The sequence below is a fragment of the Oryctolagus cuniculus genome, chromosome 13 (genome assembly GCF_051225735.1).
Source record: "Oryctolagus cuniculus isolate XC-2025 breed Fujian yellow rabbit chromosome 13, ASM5122573v1, whole genome shotgun sequence".
Lineage (NCBI taxonomy): Eukaryota > Metazoa > Chordata > Mammalia > Lagomorpha > Leporidae > Oryctolagus > Oryctolagus cuniculus.
The window spans coordinates 19,142,670-19,160,388 of record NC_142879.1 but is presented as its reverse complement, the minus strand read 5'-3'; the positions used below and the strand labels follow the sequence as shown (position 1 = coordinate 19,160,388).

General features: G+C 60.5%; 1 protein-coding gene across 1 annotated transcript; it reads right to left on the bottom strand.

The window, feature by feature from the left end:
• Nucleotides 1–1,569: 1,569 nt before the first annotated feature.
• On the bottom strand, nt 1,570–13,802 carry PRELP (proline and arginine rich end leucine rich repeat protein). The gene is made up of 3 exons (XM_002717582.6): nt 13,651–13,802; nt 6,118–7,100; nt 1,570–3,831 (listed from the first exon to the last, which is right to left on the bottom strand). The coding sequence occupies exons 2-3, from the start codon at nt 7,082–7,084 to the stop codon at nt 3,656–3,658; spliced, it is 1,143 nt and encodes a 380-aa protein (XP_002717628.3). The 5' UTR covers nt 7,085–7,100; nt 13,651–13,802; the 3' UTR covers nt 1,570–3,655.
• Between the last annotated feature and the right edge of the window lie 3,917 nt (nt 13,803–17,719).

Below are 17,719 nucleotides of genomic sequence, written 5' to 3'. Positions count from 1 at the left end.
GGGGCTCTTTGCGCGGCAGATCTGGGGGGCTGAGCCCCCTCAGTCTCTCCCTACAGCCGGTCCCTCGCCATTCATCCCCACACAGCCGGCTCCCACCCCTGGGGCCAGGGAAGCTCAGGCAAGCTTGGCGAAGGGAGAGTCAGTGGACATTCGAGGGACGGCCCCGCTCGGGGGGAGCTTGGCAGGTGGGGAGCCGAGCTCCTGCTAATCCATCATTAGGAGAGGCACGAGGCGTGCTGATGGACCGGAGATGGCAGGCGGTGTGGACAGAAGTCTGGCCAGCTGGCCCTGCGGCTGCCCCTGGGGAAGCGGCAAGTTCAGGAGCCCTCTTGCTTTTTGGAGGACGGGGTATTATTCCCTGCTGAGAGCTTTTGGCACCTGAGCCGTGACCGGAACACGACCCTCTGTCTGGGACACACCCCCCATGGTGCCAACCTCTCCCCTGCTGGTTATGTGTTCCCCCTCCCCTTCTCTCTGCTGACAGCACCCGGTTTACCCCTTGGGAGCCAGCTCAGGTGGCAGAGTCGAGCCCCCCCCCCCCCATGCTGTTGGCGCACACCTGGGACATGGTGGCATCAGCCCATGGGCTTTTCCCCTTTGCAGAATCATGACTTCTTCAAGGGCGTGGGGTGTGCAGGACCCATGCCTGAGTTCCTAGCTGCACACCTGCGGACGTGAAGGTGAGCAGCGGGTGGGAGGGGAGGGCAAGGCTGGGTAGCAGCTTTCACCCCAGAGCAGACGGCTGGGCTGGAGGAGCACGCACCCCACTTCCAGAAGCAGGGTCCCTCTGAGGACAGACTACAGCCGGCCTGGCCTTGCCCGTCTGTGACCATCCCCGTGGCCAGCGGACAGCTGCCTGTGGTGTGCCCACGCGTCCCCCCAGGGTGCGGGCCTCCTGTGACCCTTCCCTGTCAGCCTCAGTGCTGAGCACCTGGGAAGACTCCCACCAACTTAGTGTCTCTGTGTTGAAAGCACGTAGGGCTTTGGGCTTCAGATGTAGCCATCAGATTTTCCTTACTTTAGGTATAATTTGTGTGTGTGTGAGGATTGTGACTTTGGAGGAAATTGGCCCAAGGGAAGGCTGTGGGGTAGTTTTCCCAGGAGTTTCTTTCTTTTTTCTTCTTCTTCTTCTTTTTTTTTTTTGACAGGCAGAGTGGACAGTGAGAGAGACAGAGAGAGAAAGGTCTTCCTTTGCCGTTGGTTCACCCTCCAATGGCCGCTGCAGCCGGCGCACCGCGCTGATCCGATGGCAGGAGCTAGGTGCTTCTCCTGGTCTCCCATGGGGTGCAGGGCCCAAGCACTTGGGCCACCCTCCACTGCACTCCCTGGCCACAGCAGAGAGCTGGCCTGGAAGAGGGGCAACTGGGACAGAATCCAGCGCCCCGACCGGGACTAGAACCCGGTGTGCTGGCGCCACAGGTGGAGGATTAGCCTAGTGAGCCGTGGCAACGGCTCAGGAGTTTCTTAAGAATAGGATTTTTTCTCCACCCACGTTCTCCGGGAGCAGGGGGAGGGTGACAAGATGACTCCAATGTGTCTTAGCCTGTTCACGTTGCCAAGTCCAACAGGGAGTTTCTGTATGACTTTATTTCCTCTGCTGGGAAGCGTGTTGGAAGGCAAAGGCTGTCTCGCCGAGTTAGCATGGTCTTCAGGAGAGATACAATACACATGCAGAGAACGCGTACACACCGCCCCACGTGCCTGCGTATGCCAATGCCCACAGCACTGGGGAATGAACCGGCTTCCTGTACTCCAAGGGGAACCAGCAGGTGGCGGGGTGTGTGTGGGCAGGTGTCCCACACAGCTGCTCTACGGCTCCAGAGGGCAGTGGGGGGACCAGGCGCTGGGAGGCTGGTGCCAACCCCAGGCCATTCCGTGTTTGCAGGACCAAGGGAGTGAGCTCCCTGCCCGGGAGCCACAGAAGCTCTGCTCCCATGGGGAGGGCGGAGGGCCCCATAACCGGGGGCTGAAATGTGAACAGTTGCAGAGGGGCTTATCCAGGCCATAGCACCAGGTTGCTTACGGCCACAGTGATACAATGACTTTCAGCAGGAGCCTTGGAAAACCAGCTACAGCAGGGAGGGAGGGTGGGAGGCAGGTGCGCGTGCCCGCGATGGCATGAGCCCTGTTTTCTGTAGCGAGCCAAAGAGGAAGGTGAGAGAGGATAATGGGGGTTTCTTCAAGTGAGGCACCCAGCTCAGCCCAATTTCTTAAAATCCTCTGGAAGTTTTCTGATCCTAATTTGAGGGTGGGCACAGCGTCTTACTCGTTTCTAGAATATTCATCCTCCATCCCCTCCCCCCAGCACAGGCACTCAGGGGGCCGTGGAGGTGGAGGGCAGCATCCTTATATAAGAAGTTAGGGGGAAGGTGATCTGGCAGCAGCCCGGTAGGGATGGGTTCCACTTGGGGACCTGCCAAGCCGCTCGCCTGGGCCGAGCCAGGTGGACAGGGAGTCAGCTGGGGGAATAAGTTACTGCAGGGAATGTGGTAACAGGGCGTGCCCTTCGGCCGGGTGTCATTTCAGGTGTGGTGTGCGGACTCGAACCTGTCCTGTCCCGTCCACGGGGGAGCCGAGGGCCAGAGGGACCCAGTGAAGTCAACAAACGGTGGCCTCACGTGGGCCCCCAAGGCTCCCCGTCTGCACTCGCTCACTAGGGGGCTGAGCCCGGCTTCTGGGCCTACGAGGAGAGGGGCGCCCTGGGCCTCACCCACCCCTTCCTGATTGGAGCTCAAGGCCACGGTCAAGGTGAGGTGGTGGACAGGGGCCCGCCGTGAAGGCCCCTCGCCACCAGGTGTCGCTGCGGAGCCGGCCTCGGAGGCGGAGGCCCTGGAAGGGGCTTCTGGGAGATGGCCAGGTGCCCTGCCCCTTCCTCCCTGTTCCTTCCGGGGTGGAAGCAGCTGGGCCAGGGCGCTAGTGGACAGCAGCCGGCGGGGGCAGGCTGCTACCTCTTGACCCTCCGCTGTGAACACTGCGTTCCCCAGGGCCTTGGGCCTCCGGTCTGTGTTGGCCTGGGGAGCTGCAGGACCCATGTACACTACACCCCCGTGGGCCCTCCAAGGGCCTCTGCCGCTGCTCGGCCGCTAGCGAATTCCTGGCTCCTTGAGTCATCTGCTCCTTACCGCTCCTCTCCGAGGCCAGCCGGGAGGGCGGGTGCCCTTGGTCCCCACAGGGGGAGGCGGGGTTCGGACTGGACTCAGGCCGGGCTGGAGTCCTGACCCTCGGCCTCACCTCCCACTTCCCTCCAGGGTGACGCCCCGCGCTGGGCAGCGGGGCTCGGGTTCGTGGTCGAGGAGACCGGGGACTTTCAGCCTGCTGCTCCTGGCGTGCGGGACCGAGGCCCTGGCCCAGCCCGACCCGGGAGTGACAGGCAGAGGAGGGCGAAGGGGCCTCTCTCGTGTTTCTGGAGCAGAGGGAGACCCCGGGGGGCCACAAGTTTGGGTGCGCGGTGGGTGTCTTTGAACTGGGCGGGGCTGAAACAGGAAGCCCTGCTCCGAGGCAGCAGGGGGGCCGGAGCTTGCCTGTGCCTCAGAAAGGTGGGCTGGGAGGCGAAGGGGGGGCGAGAGGGGGGGCGCGCGGGCACGCGGGGGGGCACAGGCGCCTGGGCCGCCAGCCTGCAGGTGCGCTCAGAGGAGACCGGGCAGCAGGGCGCGGCCTAGATGACCACCGACTGCAGGAGGCGGAAGCACATCATGAGGTCCAGCGGGATGGGCGGCTTCAGGTAGTTCCCGTCCAGGCGCAGGTAGCGCAGGTGTGGCACGTTCTCCAGGTCCGAGGAGAAGTCGTGGAAGGCGACCAGGTTGCTGGGGCAAATCTGGGTCCCGTTGATTTCTGTGGAGAGAGAAGGCAAGGAGTTGGCAGACAGCTGGGGCGGGGGACAGGCAGAGGGAGGACCCTGTGCTCTGAGCCCGGATGACGGGGGATGCGAGGCCGCAGATAAGTCCCCGCAACACCCCCACCCCCACCCCCCACCCTCCCCGGCTCCGGCTCTGGGTGGGCCTTTGGAAAATGCGGTTGGCTGGAATTCATCGGAGTTGTTGCACGTTTGCTCTGGGGACCCCGAAGCAGGCACTGCGCTGGGCCTCCCAGGGGAGGTAGGGGGAGGGTTAAGCAGGCTGGGGCTGGGGAGTGCTCTGAGGGAGCTGGGGGGGGGGGCTGATACTGCCGCGTGGCCCCGCGGAGAGCTTTGATCCCCAGTTGGAGTGGGACTGCCTTTGTGACAAGGACATGACGGTGTGTAGGACGCATAGCATGCCCGGTGTTAAACCTAGACGGGTCCCTCGGGTCCCCTGTGGTTAGGGTGACGCTGTGGAAGGCTGAATGTGGCTACCGTGTGGAGAAGCAGTGGGTCGAGGGGAGAGCTGAAGCCAGCACGCGGATGGGCGGAAGGGGGCCTGCTGTCAGAAGTAGCAATGGCAGGAAGTGCGAGGGGGGCCCTGAGGGTGTGATGAGCCTATTGATTCTGGCGCAGCCCAGGTCCCTGCTCCTCCTCTTAGATGACGTCATCTTCTAGATGAAGCTCTCGCTTGCCTGAAGTTTTGCCTCCTTTATCCCCTGGGCAGGCGGAGGAAGAGGAGCAGGAGGAGGAATCTTCCTCTCTCTCCACTTCTGCCTTCCTCGTGGGGGTAGCAGGAGGGCCCTGGCAGAGCTGAATGTTCCCTTACGGGGGCCTGGTGACGTCGGCTGTCGCCCTGCCTCCCCTGGGGCCCTGTCCCCCACCCCCCACCCCGTGAAGTGGCGAGAGTGGGCCTGCCCCGCACGCCACATGGCAGGGTGCTGGCAAAGGCAGTTTGCAAACTATAAAGCGGACTGCAGGTGGCCGCCGTAGTCACTGGCAGCGCGTGGCTCACACGGCCGGGGTTCCGCTCTGTGCCCGTGGCCCCGGGGGCGGGCTGCGTGGGGGAGGGCGTGTGTGGATGGGGTGAGAGTTCTGACTGCAGACTCAGGGCAGCTGTACTTCCACAACGTGGTGGAGACCTGCCAGCTGTGTCTGTATTTCCAGCCTCCACGGCTTCCTGGGGGTAATGCGTTCCACTGTTATGTGCTGCCTGCAGGGTAAAATTAGACAGTTTTTCTATTTTCCCGAACTTGTTTCTCGCAAGATTTGAAAGAATCCTCCCTCACTTCTTATAATTCCCCCAGATCAGAGAACAGGCCCTATCCAGTCCTTTCAAGACTCAGGAAGCGTCAACAGCCTGCCTCTCCTTCCTCAGCTTGGGAACGGAGGCGAAGGCGCCCTAACGTGGTTTTCCGAGTTCCTCTCCCTCTTTGATCCCCTTCAGCCTTTAGCTGCTGCCTTCCCCGTGTGAATGCAGCCTGGCTTTGTTCAAGGCTCAGATAACGCTCCCTCTTTTGTTTCTAAACCTTCAGCCCAGAGCTGACAGTTTTGATCTAAGCGAACCTGCAGCTCCCAACCTCCTGTCCCAGGCTGCGGGCGGCGCCCCCAGCCCAGGCCTCTGTAAGTGCAGTGTAGGGAGGCTCGCCCTCACATGTCCCGTGTCACGGGAGTGCAGGTAAACACGCAGCCGTCTGGATGGCGCGGGACAGCACCAGTGTGCACACACACATACACGGTTGTCCGGCTGTCACGCTTCTACCGGCTGTGTACTGGCTGCCTCTCCGGGTCCCTGTTGCACAATCTTCAAAACCTTGGTCAGGATCTGGGGAGAAGCTCCCACCCGCAGCTGTAGGCTCAGGACATTTCGGCGTGGGCAGGCAGTTGTGCTTTGAGGCGAATGTCCAGGGGGAGGTCTGGGGGCCAGAGAAGCTGGGGTGGAGGAAGAAGCCCCCGCCCCGCCCGGCCCCCCAGCTTGGTTCTCTGAACACTAGGTGCTTACTGAACTCTTCAGTGCCCCTGCTCCCCACTGGGCAGTATCCTCGCCATCCCGGCTACTACGTAGTATCACCACCATCCTCCTGGGCAGATGAGGGCGCTTCCCAGAGAGGTCAGGGCACACAGGCAGCAAGCGACGTGGCCAAGATGCGACATCCCATGCTTCTTGCACCACCCCTCCCCGAGACTCCTGAAGAAGGGCGGGGGGCACGGGGGTCCCTCCCCTGCTCCGGGAGCCCCTCCAGCCCCAGGCCCCGCCCCCGCCCCGCCCCGCCCCCACTCACTCTCAATGCTGTTGTTGTTGAGATACAGGTGCTCCAGCCTGTTGCTGATGGCGGGCACGTTGCTGATCTTGTTGTGCGACAGGTGGAGCACCAGCAGGTTGGAGATGTTGAAGGAGTTCTTGGGGAGGCCCCTGTCGGACAGCTGGTTGTAGTTCAGCCGGATGAAGGCCAGGTTGGGGAAGCCCTTGAAGTAGCCGTTGGGGATGGTCTCGATCTTGTTGCTGTCCAGGTAGAGCTGGTGGATGGCCGGCGGCACCCTGGGCGGCATCTTTCGCAGGATGTTGTGGGCCAGGTTGAGCTGCATGAGGCTCTTGAGGCCCTGGAAGGTGTCGGGCTTGAACACGCCGTCGCTCAGCTTGTTGTGCTGCAGGTCCAGGAGCAGCAGGTTCTCCAGCTTGCTGAAGACGCCCGGCGGGATCCTGGAGATCTGGTTCTGGCTCAGCCTGAGCTGCTCCAGGCTCTGGGGCAGGGCCGACGGGACCTCCTCCAGCTGGTTCTTCTCCAGGTAGAGGTAGGCCAGGCTGGGCAGCTGTTGCAGCACCCTCTGCTCCACCTTGCGGATGCGGTTGTTGTCCAGGTTGACCCACCGCAGGCCCGTGGCGTTCCTGAACGCCTCCACCGGGAGCTCGGAGATGAAGTTGTTCTGCAGGTAGAGGTAATGGATGCGCGGCGGGATGACGGGCACCTTGCGCAGGTTGCGGCTGTCACAGTAGAGGGCAGAGGGGAAGTCTGCGGGGCAGTAGCACTCCCGGGGGCAGTCAGGGAAGACAGACGGGGGCCCCGGGGGCAGTGGAGGAGGCAGGTCTGTGGGCTCCGACGGCTCATGGGGCTGAGGAAAGCTGGGTGTGGGCCTGGGCCTGGGCCTGGGCCTGCGCCCAGGGCCAGGTCTTGGTCGTCTTGTTGACTGGCCGTGGGCCACTGAGGCCAAAATGAGCAGTGGGAGGAGCCAGCGGAGGGCTGACCTCATGGTCCAGGTGAGGCACCTGCAGAGGGGAGACATGGGAGGGCATCAGCCTTCGGGCTCGGTCACTGGGTGCCGGGTCTGTGCTGCCAGCCGGGCTCCCGGTGGGGTGTGGGTGCAGCGCTCAGGGGCTGCAGAGCTGGGGAGGAAGCAACAGGGGCTTGTGGCCGTGGACTCCCTGCCCGGGAGCCTGGCAGCAGGCTCGCTGGGCTGCATATCAGAGGCCCTGAGGCTGGGCTCAGCTGCCCCATCACCTGTGGCCCGAGAACACCATCCCTGCAAAGGGTCCTGGGTGCCTCTCAGGCATCCCCAGCCCACACCCGCGCTGACCCGATCTGCTTGGTCTTTAAAAAAAATTCATTTGATAGATTGTTTGGTCGAACCATTCATCTGAGGAAATGGAGTTTCATTGCTAAGAATGGATTACAATCCACCAGCAAGTGCAGACCCGCTGTTTACAGAGACGGGGGCCTGGCGGGCAGGAGCCGCTTTGCCCAGGACAGACACTGGCGCAAGGCAGGCTGGGTGCAGAGCCCCGGGCCCCCTGAACCCGGGGCCGAGCTCGAGGCAGGGAGCGAAGGGCTCGGGCCGCTCACCCGTGCTCTGGGCCTCCCCTCTCAGCCCCTGCACTTGGCTCAGAGAACACTGCTCTCTGCCAGCACAAGACATGCCAAGAATTTCTCCCCAGATGTGGAGGCTCCTGGGAAAATAAACAGGCGGGGAAGGGAGGACGTGGGGAAAACACTTTCCCTTTTTTTTGACCTGGTGTCGAGGCTCCCTGTATCCTCTGGGGGTGGAGGTACGGGGCGGGGGTGGGTCAGGGAGAACTTCCTGTGCTGTTGGAAGAGGAAGCTGGAGGATGTTTTGGGGTTCCCTCCCTCCTGGCCCTGGTGACCTCTCAGACTGGGCCATGTGGTCTGAGTTGCACTGGGCCTCGGGGAATATCCGTAGGCTCTGGGTCACAGAGGGAAAGCAGCAGCTGCCCGGGGTCCTCCAGGGAGGGGTGCCTGGCCTTCCTGTTCCCCGGGGCCGCCGTTCCTGTGACAGCACCCCTGCTCTCCGGCCAGGGTCCCCACTGCCACATGGCTACCTCCGCACTCTGTGCCTCTTGCTCACACCTGTAGTGGGCCACCCCTTGCCCAGGGGACTGGGACAGGTTGGGCATGCAGCCTCTAGGGCTTCTGGAGCTAGAGGGGCCTGGGGTGTATCCCCAGCTCGCCTCTGATCCAGACCCCCTGCCCCACTCCCCCTCCAAGCCCACATGGGCTGAGACTCTTCCCTTGCTTGCCAGCACCCAGCTTCCTGCTGGCTGTGATCAAAGTCAGGCAGCAGGGGAGTGCAGCGCTGGCTGCACCATCCTGCTGGGGGCGGCCAGAAACAGAGGGCGGAGCTTGGCCTGGCTGGGCGGGGACTGCGGCTCACGCACACAGCCTTGACCAGCAGGCCAGCAGAGTCAGGGGCACTCGCCGCCTGTGTGCATGTGAGCCCTTCTGCAGGGCGCTGGGTGTGGGAGGGAGGGCAGGCAGGCAGCGTCCACGCCCGTGCTGTCCCTCCACCTCCGTCCAAGGCGGTCCTGTCCCAAGCAGACCTCTCCAAGGGGGCCCAGGGGGCCATTTCTCTGCTCCTCCTATCTCAAGGGACTGCCCCGGTTAGATTCTTGGCTTTCCCTCCAGTCTCGGGGATACACTGAAAAGACTAAAGTGTGAACATGTTCATTGCAAAAGTTTAAGCATTGTCTTGTGGCTGGACCCTCTGTCACCCGTCATTGGTGAACCATGGGGTAACATTTTATAAGTTGTTTTAATAATAATTTTATTATTATTTACATTATATATTTTATTAATCATACTGTATATTTTTATATTAATATTTATATATTTATGTTAATTATACTGTAATTTGATTGACAATAGTACAGCCAGGTTACATATAAATTAATGAAGTGATTAAGACCTTTGTATTTTAAAAAACCAGCACTTTTAAAAGCTTTGGCTTGGGGGAGGCCTTTGGTATACTGTTAAGATGCCACTTGGGAGACCCACATCCCACACTGGGTTGTTGGGGTTCCTATTAGTGTACACCCTGCAGGAAGCTCTGGGCAGGTCTGACCCCCTTAACTTGGTGTCCAGGACCCGGAACGAGCTTCTGGTGATGAGAAAGAGGGAGGCCCCAGCCAGAGCTGGGAACCAGCCCGTGGCCAGGCACCTCCCAGGAGGCAGCAGGTGACGGCTCAAGTCCCAGCTACCCAAGTGGGAGACTCGGACTGAGCTGCTGGCTTCGGCCTGGCCCAGCCCTGATTGTTGTAGGCATTTGGGGACTGAACCGGTGGGTGAGAGATTTCTGCCTCTTTGCCTTTCGGATATATAATTTGTTTAAGTCTCAGTGTTCATTTCCTTTATCTTTTGCCTTCTTTGTGAATTTGTTTCCTAATCACCCAGGCCTGGAAATGGACTGGCTCACCCTGGGAGGTTCCCAGCTCTGGCTGGGGCCTCCCTCTTTCCCATCACCAAAAGCTTGTTCCAGGTCCTGGATACCAAGTTCAGGGGGTCAAACCTGCCCAGAGTTTCCTGCAGGAGCCTGCTGTGGGTGGGTGTCTTGAGGCCCCGTGCCAGGTAGTCCAGGCCTCTGATGGCGGGAGTGACAGGAGCAGCCAGCCGGTCATGGCTCCACCTGGTCAGCTGGCAGCCCAGCGCCCTGCTCATCCACAGGGAACCCGGGCCTTCCTGGTCCCCGCGCCCAGAGCAGGAGCCTGTGGGAAATGGTCGTATCTTCCCACTCGACCTCCGACCCTTTCCCATTCCACACCCCAGGGCTGGCCAAGCGCCTGCCTCCCAGAGCCAGTGCCAGCTCCTGGGGCGCGGGGCGGGCTCCCTGTGGAGACTGGATGTGCCCCTCCCTGCGCCGCAGCCCAGCCCCCATCATACCCGTTCTGTGTTCTCAGAAGCAAATCGGTTGGTTTCTAAGCTTTTCTCAGGGGGCCACGCCCCTTCCTGCCACAGCTTGGCTGCCTGGGGCGAGGGAGTCTGAGGGCAAAGCCTGCTTTCTTGGGAGGCTGTGTGATGGCCTCCAAGCTCAAAAGCCACACACTCTGCGCTCCCGCCTTCCAGAACCTTCTGCCCAGTCCTCAGCTCGCTTAGGGTAGGTCATCTGTGTGTGCTTTGACGATTTTTTTTTCTTATGCCTTGGCAAGCACGCCTCCGGCCTCCGACTTTCTGCTGGGCTCTGCTCACCTGTCTGCGGGGGCTTGTTGATGGCCTGGGTCACCAGCTCCGTACCCTGAGCCCCAACATTGCCTCTCAGAAAGCTGCCGCTGCCTGGGGCGGGGAGGGGGCAGTTGTCCGCCCCACCCCAAATTCACCCGCTACGTGTAAGAACATTTCCTAAGAGAGTTCTAAGTCCAGATTTCAGTTCCAACTATGGTAGTTCTGGGCTGGAGTCCTGGCCCTGGTTCTCCACCCCGGGCTCCTCGTCTGTGCGGGTCAGATGAGCTCATGCATCGCAGGCATGTTATAGAGCGCAAATCTCTGCAGACAGCGGGACTTTCTTTCGAAATAGCAGCTGCTCCAGAGACTCGTGGATTCTTAAAGTGAGAGCGCCCTCTTCCCTACCCTGCCCGTCCCTTCACGGTTAGCCCCCAGGGCTGGTGCAAGCCCTAGGCTCAGGGCAGGGCTGGGTTGAGGTCCCCATGGGTTTGCCAGGTTATGAGGAGAGGTTGAAGGGTAATTGGCTTCACATGGTGAGGTTGGGGCTGGGCTGGGAGGGAGGTGGGGCTTGTCTCCCAGTGCAGGCAGGATTCGAATCAGGGTCCCTCCCTTGCATGTGCTGGCATTCTCCAGTCTGGGTAGACTTCCTGTCTAGTTGGTCACCCCTAAGCCTCCATGGCTTACCCCGGACAGCTGCCCCGCCCCAGAGTCGTGCCCACGGACAGCAGAAGGCCCTCTCTCTCGCTTCCCTTCTTTCTGTTCTAAACCCAGACTTCTGAGCCCCCCCCCCCGCCCCGCCCCGCTCCCACTTTCTCTTCCTGTAGTGGGAGTGGGGAGAGGTGGAGGTGAGAGGAGGAGAGGCAGGTGAGCTCTGGCTGTGTGTTAGCGGAGTTGGCCAGGCCCACCCTGGCTTCCGGAAGACCCTATCAAAGGCTCCCTTAGGGCTAGTGTAGTGCTGGGGTGACTGAGGGGCTGGTGTGGGGGCCCGATGGACTCCACATCCGGCCGTGCAGCTGCGCCTCCTGCCCGGGGGGTAACGGCGTAAGGCTGAGCCTGCCGTGGTCGTGGGGCGCGCGTCTCGGCCCCTCCATCCCACCCCGTGACGTGACTGTTCTGGGCCTCAGCTTCCTGATCTGTAACTGGGGAGAGCAAAGCCTTCCCTGTGTGTGCATCCTGCGCCCCCGTCGTCATCCAAGGCAGGTGTGATCAGCGACTTTCAAATGTACTGCAGATCAGAAAATGCTAAAAATAAACATCGCACCATCGGAGAAACCGTCTGTGTCCCGGCGGCCACCACCAGGCGCAGTGTAAACAGCAGGAGGCCTCCGTAGCCAGCAGAGCAAGTTTTCCACTGTGAGGGCATGCCAGCTCTGCCCCGCCCCCCACCGACCCCTGAAGAAGGCCCAGAGGAGGGGAGGAGGCCGTGGGGGGCTGTAGACCTGGGTCTAACCCTGCAAACTCTCCAGCTGCCTAGCTGGTGTCTTTGAGCAAGCCTCAGTCTCCTCTCTGTTAAATGGGCATGCTGACACCTTCTGATGGCACTGTTTGGCGGGCTGAGTCGCTGTGTGCAGAGTGAGCGAGGAGCAACTATTAAGGGATGGTCCGGATCATTTCAGAGTACTGGGGTCTCCTTCCCTCCACTCTGGCTCAAGAGCAGACCCCCAGGGGCGCTGGCAGTCTGGCTACTGGCTCTTCCACACAGAGCAACTTCCTGCCCTTGGGGACTTGTGAGGCCACACTTGGGGTTCAAAATCTGCTAGTTGGAGAAGCCCCCAGCCACCTGGGGGAGGCCTTGCCACCGTTTCCGGAGGCTTTGGCGGGGGGTGGGGAGAGCAGGGGGAGCAAGGCAGATCCAGTGTGAGACTTCCCCCAGTCTGCTGCCTTGGCGTTTTTTGCCCCTTCCAGCCTTGAAATTCCCAGTACGTGAGGTTGGGGGTTGGGGGTGGTGGTGGTGAGAAATCATTCCACCCTTCCCTGGGAAGGCTGCTGGGAGGGACAGGGGAGGGGCCCAGCTCGGGGCTCCTGGGGGTCCTGGGGCAGGCAGAGCAGCAGGTGAGAGCAAACAGAAGCGCTTTGGAGCTCTCTTCAGGGACCTTTCCTTCTAGAATGTTCCTCTGTGACACGGCTACCTGTGCCTGCAAGGAAGAGGGAGGGACGTCGCAGATCACAGGAGATGCTCCCTGGGCCCTCAGGTGCCCACGTCCGCTCCCAGTAAAGGGGTCCCTTTCCCAGAGAGCCACATAGCCCTCATGCCCAGCCAATGCTGCCACAAGTCCTGGCTCATACGTGAGTGCCCAGACCCCTCGCAGGCCCCTGCTTCGGCTTCTGCAGGCCCGGCTGACCACCAGAATTCCTGGCCACTGCAGCAGCGGTGGACTCCTGGGTCTGCAGGGAGGAGCCGGGCTCCCGTGTTCACAGCAAGCCCTGCACACCCCTCCCCTGGCCCCCGCGATGCTGAGACCAGCTCTGCCTGGTGCACGGCCGCAGGAGCTGGGAGATGGAGAGGGGCCCCTTCGCTTCCTCCTCCCTCACTTAGCTTAAGGAACAGCTGCCTTTATTTATTTTCCCTCTTTCTCTTCACCACAAGGACCCCTTGCCAACCTGAATGGCTGGGGCAGTTTCTGAACAACTCTGAATTTATTTTTGTTTCTGACTCCTGCAAGGAAAAAAATGAAATTCATTGTCTTCCTAGCTGGGGATCAGGACCTCCAAGGCTTGGAAGCTGAGCTGCTTCCCTTCTCTTTCCGAAAGCTGAGGGGCTTGGGCCAGTGAGGCTGAGACCCAGGCAGCTGAGGAGACGCTGCGCCGGTCGGTCGGAAGCCACTTGCCCTGCCTCCTCCCGGTTAAGCTCACAAGAACCAAGTTCTTCCAGCTCCTGGCCTCCTTGCTCCCTCCTCCCTGCTCGGCCTGGACTGGGACGCAAGCTTTCCTCCCGGCTCTTCCGTCTCAGCGGGAAGACGCGCGTTCTCTCTTCCTCTTACAGCTGGGGAGGCGAGAGACGCAGGCAGGCAGAGCCCGCGTGTGCGTGTGTGTCTTTGACAACGTGCGACAATACAGGAGAGGTGTGGGGAGCTGGGTCCCAGTGTCCGGTTTCTATGGAAACACCTGCTCTACCACGATTCTGCACGTCATCCTCTCTCTGTGCTACAACACGCATCGGGACCAAGAAAGTTGAACTCCTGTAGCAAGCCAGTACAGAGGAGCAGAAAGAAGCGAGGCTGTGAGGCCAGCAGACAGGAGGCAGAGGTGGAAGGCGGGAGGAGGGAGCAGGGAGAGACCCCATCGGCCTCCAGGTTGGACAGAGCAGGAGGACGCTCACTGCGGGGAGGAATCTTCCACATCCCCGACCCCTCTCCGACCTGGGCTTACCTGCACACACCTGCCTCTTCTCTCAGTGCTGGGGCTAGCCCTCCTCTTCCTCCCCCACCCTTCGGTGGAGCCGGGGCAGCCGCGAGCCAGCTAGAAGTTCTGATCTCCCAGTGGTGCGTGCTTGCAAGTGTTTGCCTGATTTTCTTCCACCAGATCCTATTGGGGTGGGGAGGTTAGGTTAGGGGGAGGGAGGGGCAGGTCCAAGGGAGGGAGGAGAGGAGGGAGGGAAGGAGGGAGGCCGGGAGGGAGGGAGGGAGCTTGGGAAAGGAGGAATGACAACAATACAGTCTTTCTTTGGCAGCCAGCACTCCCAAAGTCTTCGTCCACACACCATGCCCACTAACGGGCTCGCTTTTAATAACATTTCCTTCTGCCATGGCCGCTTCTGAGGGGGATTGTTCAACCCATGTTTGGAAAACAAGCCAAATTAACAGGAAATGGCCTGAAAGAGCAAGCCCCATGCAGGCCCGGGGCTGGGCTGGACAGCATTGCCTGCTGCTACCCAGTGTGGGGTTTGGATGGTTCCCCCGAGCAGGGACAGGTCCTGTGCCTGGTCACCTTCCCCAGGTGCTCACAAATGGGGTGCAGCCTCCTCACGTCGTGAGCTGCTGTGGGAGGTGACTGTGGTTTGGCTGCCCAGGGGTTGAGGACCAGAGAGGGAAGTCTGACCTGGGGACACACAGCAAAGCTAGGGCGGAATGGAGGTTGGATGTAAGAGCTAAAGCCATGGCCCTCAGCTCACATGGACAATGTCAGCGTCTTTCTCAGTTTCTCCGTGTCACATGCAGTGACATCCGGGGACTGTGTGGTCTCGGCACAAGGGGCTAGGGAAGTCCCAATCCCCCCGTGTGTGTCACCATCCCAGGAGGCCCATTCGAGTAGCATGGCGACCTCTCACGTGGTCCCCAGCGAAGAACCTCAGCACGTCTGCAGCTCAGGTGCCTGCCCTCCCTGTGGGCTCCTCGGGCAGCCAGAGAAAAGCACTCCCTTTCCCACCTGTGCCAACACAGGGCCGAGCAGGGAGCGCTAACCTTAGGGCCAGCAGCCTCCTTGCAAGCTGTGCATCTCGGGCAAGGTCACTGCGTCACAGGCAGCCTCAGTCCCTTGTTCATAAAAGCAAGGATGACCGCTTCAGAGTTGTGAAGATGAAGCCATGTCATAGGGACCGGCGCTCTGGCGTAGTAGGTAAAGCTGCCACCTGCAGCGCCGGTTCGAGACCTGGCTGCTCCACTTCCGATCCAGCTCTCTGCTGTGGCCTGGGAAAGCAGTAGAAGATGGCCCAAGTCCTTGGGCCCCTACATCCACATGGGAGACCCGGAAGATGCTTCTGGCTCCTGGCTTCGGATTGGCACAGCTCTGGCCGTTGTGGCCAACTGGCAAGTGAACCAGCAGATAGAAGACCTCTCTCTCTTTTCTGCTTCTGCCTCTGCCTCTCTGTAACTCTGACTTTCAAATAAATAAATGAGTATTTTGTAAAGAAGCCATGTTATAAATGTGGAGTGCTTCATAAACTGGGGAGCTGTTCGGGCTTAGGGAAGGAGTTGCTATGAGTGGCGATCAGTCTAAGGAAAGGAGAAGGAAGAGGAAAGCCCTCACCTTGTAGCCCCCCACCCCACCCCAAATCCAGGTTCATTAACCCTGGGAGTGCCAGGCCACTCCTGAGGGGGTATTGCCCGCTCTGCAGGCTGAGAACATCTGGCCCCAGGTCAGCCTGTTTCTGCTGGCCTGGGGTGTGGCAGGTGTACAAGAAAGGGGAGTGTGGTCGAGTGTGGTGAAGGAGCTTGGGCAGGGGCGTGGGCAGGGTGTCCCCTGCACCCACTGTGAGGGTCCACTCAAACCCACGGGTCTCTGCTCTGGGGTGTGGTGGTGACCAACCTCCTAGCCCTTCCCAAGCCACCGTGGCTCTGTTCCTCCTCCGCTTGACTCCCCCGCGATGCAGAAAGGACCTGGAGTGGGGGAGAGAGGCGGCTGGAAGGCCGAGGGCCGACTCTGCGTACCGGTGGTCTGTGCACCTGGTGTGGCGCCAAGGCCCAGCATGTTTGCTTGAAACAAATTAATTTAAAATTTTTTTAAAATAAGTATTTATTTGAAAGGCAGAACAACCGAAAGATATTTTATATATATATATATATATATATATATATATATATATATATATTGTCGCTCCCCCTCTTCGTGGAGGAACGACACAGGACCCTGCGCTGTTCTTTTATCTGCTCGGCCCTCCCCGGGTTTGCTGCTGGTTCTTCCCGGGTTGGCTACTATCCCTTCCACCTCCGTGGAAGGGCAGTTCCCCCTGGCCACATTCCCCACTTCCGCAGGGGAGCGGCACACCGCCGGCCGGCTTTCTCGGGGGGCTGCACAGGTGTTCCTTCAGCTAGATGTTCCCCTTAGATGTTCCCCATAGATGTTCCTGGTGCATGCCGTCTCTCCTCCTTTATAGTCCTCCTCCGCCAATCCCAACTCGGCTGCCCACACGCCGAGTACGCTGCTCTCCTCCAATCAGTAGCAAGTCCTACAGTTTATTGGTTGAACTGGAGGCAGCTGTGCGGAAGCTGTTTACTTCTCTCCCAGCGCCATATTGTGGGAGAGCAGATGCATAGAATAAGTCTTAATTCCAGTAACCTAGTCCAGTCCGGATTGCTCCCCACAATATATAGATATATATATATAGAGAGAGAGAGAGAGAGAGAGATCTCCCACTGTTGGTTCACTCGCTGAATGGCTGCAATGGCTGGGTCTGGGCCAGGCCAAAGCCAGGAGCCCGGAGCTCCATGTGGGTCTCCCACGTGGGTGCAGGGGTGCAGGTTGTTGGACCATCTTCTGCTGCCTTCTCAGGCACGTTAGCAGGGAGCTGGATTGGAAGCAGAGCAACTAAGGCCCTAACTGGTCCACTGATTTTGGGTGCCGGCGGCACCAGCGGCGGCTCAACCCGCTGCACCACAGTGCCAGCCACCAAAATGTTTCCCTGTGGGAAATTTTAACCATCCCCACGTTGCTCCAGATTAGAACTGTAACCTCGCTGTCTGACTGTGCAACCACGACAATTACCGACACAGCCAGCCTGGTTTCGTCTTGTCCCATGTCCCACAGACCCGACTGCTGCATCAGACGCAATTTTAAGTTGGATCCGAGTGACCTTGGGCAGGGCGAGCAGCTCCCAGTGCATGTGGTGGCCAGCCCTCTCTGCTCCCGAGCCTGGAGCCTGGGGTCCCGGCTAACCCACCTCCCCGCCTGTCCTTGAAGAGTCACGTTCACGGCCACCGTCTAGATGCAACTTGTGAGAGGGGACTGACTGGGGACGCTGTCAGATGGGCTCCACCCACCTGCCCTTCTCAGCCTCTGACAGGGACCAAACGGCCAGCCCTGGAGACAGAAGACCCGGCTCCTGAGACCCGGCTATGTCGTGACCTTGGAGTTGTCCCTCTCTGCCCTGACCACGGTTCCCCGTTTGTGAAACACGAGGTCCTGCTCTGTGACCCCCACGTGGTGAGGAGAGTCCGAGACTCGGAGACCGGGCACCGCCTTGCTCGCTCCTCCTGGGAGCCTAAGTTTCCCCTTCCGTCCCACCCCTCTTCCAGGGAAGCCCGAGGGGCATTCTGCAGTTCTCTGTGGCTCCTCCAGACCCCTCGGCTGCCCCAGGCTCAGGCGCCAGTAGTGTGTTCTGGGGACACTCTGGGACGTTTGATGGGAGTGCTGTGGCCACAGTGGGAAGCCGGGAGTCCAGGCAGCTGCTGCCCTGTGCTGCTTATGGGGAGAGGGCCAGGACTGCTGGTTGGGGGCAGCACGCAGAGGCAGGCGAGGGCGGGAGGCGGGGCAGGGATCCTGCGACTCTTGTTGGCGATTTGGGCTCCCTTCCCTGCTGGGCCTGGCCGCCCTTACCTCCTCGACTGAAGCCCTCGCTAGGGCACACTGTAACGGCTGCCTTGGCTACCAGCTGTGTAGGGGGGCGGGGCAAACTCACGGCAGGGGAGACACTGTGGCCGCCCTGTGGCCGCCCAGCCCACCAGCCAGCCTGGGGGGCCCAGGTTGCCTGGGGTGAGTGGGCGCCTGGTGGGCCTCGTGGCTT